The sequence below is a fragment of the Carya illinoinensis genome, chromosome 14, assembly GCF_018687715.1.
Source record: "Carya illinoinensis cultivar Pawnee chromosome 14, C.illinoinensisPawnee_v1, whole genome shotgun sequence".
Lineage (NCBI taxonomy): Eukaryota > Viridiplantae > Streptophyta > Magnoliopsida > Fagales > Juglandaceae > Carya > Carya illinoinensis.
This window is the reverse complement of record NC_056765.1, coordinates 17,122,436-17,127,268: the sequence shown is the minus strand read 5'-3', so window position 1 is coordinate 17,127,268 and position 4,833 is coordinate 17,122,436. Positions and strand designations below refer to the sequence as shown.

At 40.4% G+C, this 4,833-nt stretch overlaps 1 protein-coding gene across 1 annotated transcript; it reads left to right on the top strand.

The window, feature by feature from the left end:
• The first annotated feature begins 656 nt into the window (after positions 1 to 656).
• Positions 657 to 4,157, top strand: LOC122293647. Its single transcript, XM_043102170.1, has 2 exons — positions 657 to 824; positions 924 to 4,157. Exons 1-2 carry the CDS (start codon positions 657 to 659, stop codon positions 4,155 to 4,157), a joined length of 3,402 nt encoding a protein of 1,133 aa, XP_042958104.1.
• Positions 4,158 to 4,833: the final 676 nt, after the last annotated feature.

Genomic DNA, 4,833 nt, shown 5'->3' with positions numbered 1-4,833 from the left:
TCTCGGGTTCCCACTCTAGCCACTAAGTTCTCTCTATGATCAGTCCTCTTTTGGTTTGGAATATACGAGGGATTGGTACGTCGAAAAGTCGTTTAAATCAGCTTCTGGTCAAGTATAAGCCAAAGATGGTAGTCTTGATGGAACCCTTTCAGTCCTTTGTTAAAGCTCCAAGATACATGCGGGCTTTTTGTTTTGATCATGTTATCTCCAATGAAGCGTCAGGTGGGAAAATCTGGATTTTCTAGATGAATGATATGAATGTTCAAGTCACCCGTATGAGTTCGCAGTTTATCTCCTTATGCATAGCGGAGGGTCCCTTCCATTTTCTGGGTTGTTTTATTTACGCCAAATGCAATATGATGGAGGGACGGAATTTATGGGAAGAGCTACGTTTGTCTAGCACTGGTACAGAGCCTTGTTTGTTCGTCGGTGACTTTAATATTATGCGGTCTGAGTTGGAACGGAAGGGACGTAGACCACGGCCTCGTCTAGCCATGGATGAATTTAATAGTTGGATTCATCTGGGCGGCCTGATCGAAGTGAAATCATAGGGAGGTAAGTTTTCTTGGTGTAATGGTCAACGAGGTTTCTCTAGAAGTTGGGCTAAATTGGACCGGGTGCTCATTGATCCTAACCTTCTTACTAAATGTCCCAACATGACTTGTTCGTATCTACCGAGGACCACTTCCGATCACTGTCCTATGTACATAGAGTTTCGTAAGGATCCTTTTTCCTATGGCCCCTCTCCATTTCGGTTCCAGCAAATGTGGGTGGAGCATCCCGAATTTATGGATTTTGTTCAGAATGTTTGGGCTGCTCCTGCGGTTGGTACAGGTCTGTTAAAACTTGCTAATAAACTTAAGAAGCTAAAAGTGGCTTTTCAGGAATGAAACAAGATAGTTTTTGGGAGGACAAATGTTCAGATTGATGCCCTTGAAAAGAAAGTTGAGGAACTTGAGGGTAGTCTTCAAAGGGATTGGAAGGAAGATGTCGAAAGAGAGCTTGTTTCTTCCACTGTTGAGTTGTCATCTTGGAGGCGTAGAGAAGATACTAGATTGGCTCAAATGGCTAAGCTAAAGTGGAAAATGGAAGGAGACCACAACACTAAATTTTTTCATGTTTGTTTAGCTAGTAAAAGGAACAAGAGAATTCAAGAGATGAGAACGTTGAATGGGGTAGAGTATTCTTCACCGGAAGACATTCATCAAGGTGCCGTTAATTATTTTTCTGGTTGTCTTCAAAATACCAACCAGTCAAGAGAGCTTCTGGATTTATCTTACTTAATATCCCCGGTTATTGATGAAGCGGATAGTACCCATATCTGTCGCATTCCTGCTCTGGATGAAGTTCATGAGGCTCTTTCTTCTATTCCTATAAATAGTTCACCAGGGCCGGATGGTTTTGGTGCGGGTTTCTTTAAAAGCTGCTGGGAGATGGTGAAGATGGATGTCTTGTCTGCTATTTCAGAATTTTTTATCTCTAAATCTCTTCCGAGGTTCTATACGGCTTCTTTTATTGTGCTGATTCCAAAGATGAATGCGCCTTCAGGGTTCGACAAATTTAGGCCGATCAGTCTTTGTTCGGTTTTCTATAAAATATGCTCTAAAACTATTGTTAATCGTCTTACTGGCCTTCTTCCCAAGATGATTTCTCTTGAGCAAGGCACTTTTATTCCTGGGCATAGTATTTTTGAAAATATCAGTCTTACTCAGGAAATGGTCCATTCTCTTAACAAGCAATCTCATGGTGGTAATATCATGCTCAAAGTTGATATGGCCAAAGCGTATGATCAAGTGGATTGGAATTTTTTGTTGGAGGTGCTTCGTTTTTTTGGTTTTCCTCCTTCTTTCTGTGATTTAATTCATGCTTGTATTTCCAATATTTGGTATTCTGTGATGCTTAATGGTACGACAAAAGGTTTCTTTCAAGGGGGTCGTGGTCTTCGTCAGGGGGATCCTCTCTCTCCTTATCTTTTTATTATTCTTCAAGAGGTCCTTTCGAGACTCTTGAAACATAGTGTGGCAGAAAAAAGGATTGGTCAATTTTCTCAAGCTCAAGGTACTCCCCAGATTTCTCATCTTATGTATGCTGATGACATTGTGATTTTTTTGAATGGCAGCAAGAATTCTATTAGGGAGCTATTACTAGTTTTTGAGAAGTATGAAAATTGGTCAGGGCAGATGATCAATAAAGATAAAACTTCTATGTTCTTTTCTCGAAAAATCTCGCCGGCCCGTAAGAGAGCTCTCAAGCGGATGACAGGGTTTTCAGAAGGATCTTTTCCCTTTAAGTACTTAGGAGTTCCTATTGTTTTGGGGCGTCTCAAGCAAGGGCATTTGGAGGAGATGGTGAACAAAGTCTGGAAAAAAATTAGCGGCTGGAAAATGAAGATTCTCTCCTCGAGTGGTCGTCTGATTCTTCTTAGACATGTTCTTTCTAGTATGGCTTTACATTTGTTTGCTGTTTTGCAGGTTCCCAATTCTATTATCAAAGTCCTTAATCGTCTGATGAGCACTTTCTTTTGGGGCGAGGTGAATGGGAAAGGTAAAAAAAAATGGGTGGCTTGGACTAATATCTGTAAGCCAGTTGAGGAAGGTGGTCTGGGGTTGCGCAATTTGGATGATATGCAAAAAGCCTTGCACATGCGGTTTGCTTGGAATTTAATTCAAGGTAAATCTTTATGGGCAAGATTCTTTAAGGAAAAATATGTGGGATCTTCCCCGTGCTCCCTTCTTGACACTAAAAAAGGTACAAGGTTTTGGAAAATGATCGTTAAAAGTATTCCCAGTATTCTCAATAATTCCAAGTGGCGTATTAGGGATGGGAACATTTTATTTTGGTATGATAAATGGAGGGAAGATGGTCCTTTAATTGATGATTTCCATATCGTGGGAAACCCACTGCTTCAAATTAAGGATTGTAAAATGTCGAATAGCTGGGATGTGGATTTATTGACTAACTTAGTGGGTCAGAATAATGTGGATAACATAATTGAGGCTTTGGCTCGTTGTAAGGGGGGATCGGATGTGTTGATATGGACAAAGCATGATAGTGGTAATTTCAATACTAAATCGACTTGGGATTGTATTCGAGTTCGAGGGTCTAGCATGGAATGGCATTCTTGGATGTGGCATAAATCCCTTCCCCTTAAAATCTCTATTGCTATGTGGAAAGCTTGGAATATGGCTTTGAGTGTTGACGATCGTCTTCGACAGATTGGTATTTCTATAGTTTCTCGTTGTGACTGTTGTGACGAAGGCAATTGTGAAGATCAAAACCATGTCTTGTTTGAAGGGGTCTTTGCTGCAAAGATTTGGCATTATCGTGGTACTATTTTTGGTCTTCCTATTGGTTGCTCCTGGATGGAGACAGTGAAGGCCTGGTTTCGACGTGCTTCTTCTTCTTCTCAAGTGGGGCGTTTGGTCGGTTTTCTTCCTTCCATGATTACTTGGCAACTCTGGCAAAGAAGATGTAAGGCCCGTATGGAGGGGCGTTTTGAGCCTTTCAATTCGGTTTGGCATGCTATTAAATCCTGGATGACTTCTATGTGTCAAGACATGAATAAGGTTAATACTTGCTCCCGGTATGATCTGGATATCTTGCAGGCTTTACAGATTTCGGCTTTGGCTCCAGTTAGACCTCATTTTCAGCTTGTGTCTTGGAAAAAACCTGCTCAAGGGTGGTTCAAGTTGAATACAGATGGCAGTAGCCTTGGTAATCCAGGTTCTTCAGGGGTGGGTGGGATTATTAGAAATGATCGTGGTCATTTGGTTCATGCTTTTTCTTCTCATATTGATTTTGGTTCTAATAATAGAGCCCAGTTGTTAGCTCTTCTGCAAGGTCTCAAAGTCTGTAAACAATTGGGTATACACTTGGTAGATATTGAATTAGATTCTCAAGTGGTTATCTCGTGGTGGAATAGGAGGAGATGTGGTGTCTGGTATTTGGAGGATTTCTGGGAAGATATTCTTGATATTACTGACTCTATGGTTTGCATGTTTCGGCATGTTTATAGAGAGGGCAATAAAGTTGCTGACTGGTTGGCTAAGAGAGGTGCAGCTGGTCACCATTCGGTTTGGAATGTTATTGGGGATATGCCTAGGTTTCCCAGAGGATTAATTCATTTGGATAAATTGGGTTTACCTTCGTTGCGTTGAAGTCATCGGATGTCGTGCTGGTTTGGTAAGGTTATTTCCTTTTTTGTTTTATTTTTTCTCCTATGCTAATGTTCTTTTTTCTTGCAGGTGGTTTCTATTTTTTGGTTTGTTCCTTGTTGTCGTGTTTTTTCTAGTTAGAGGCTTCTAGGTTTTTTTGACACCTGGTTTTGGGTTTTATTTGTTTTTTTTTTTTTTTGTAACCCCAGGTGTCGATCTGTAACCACGGTTTTCCTCCGCCATAAGTGAGGGTTTCTTAATAAAATTGGGACGGGGTCACTAATGGACAGGTGATCTTCGGCTCTTCTTTAAAAAAAAAAAAAAAAAAAAAAAAAAAAAAGGAGCCCAGGGATGGATGGAGAGTGTTCCAAGTGAGACATTGTTCTATTTTTAGAATAGTTCCTTACGCATTAGATAGAAGATGACGTAAGGTTATGTGTATGCATGTAGGTTGCCATCTGACACGCACATGAATGGACTGCATGGATTGAGTATGACATGAAGTCTGAGTAAGTATTACGTTCATACTCTTCTTGAGTTTTCTTTATACAAACGAAGAAGAAGAAAAAACTTTTTCTCTGAAAGGAAAATGAAACTTTTCTCTACGGAGACATGCATTACTTAAAAAGAAAATGAAACATAAGTTTTCAAGTATATGTATGCAGCAGCCCTCCTTGGG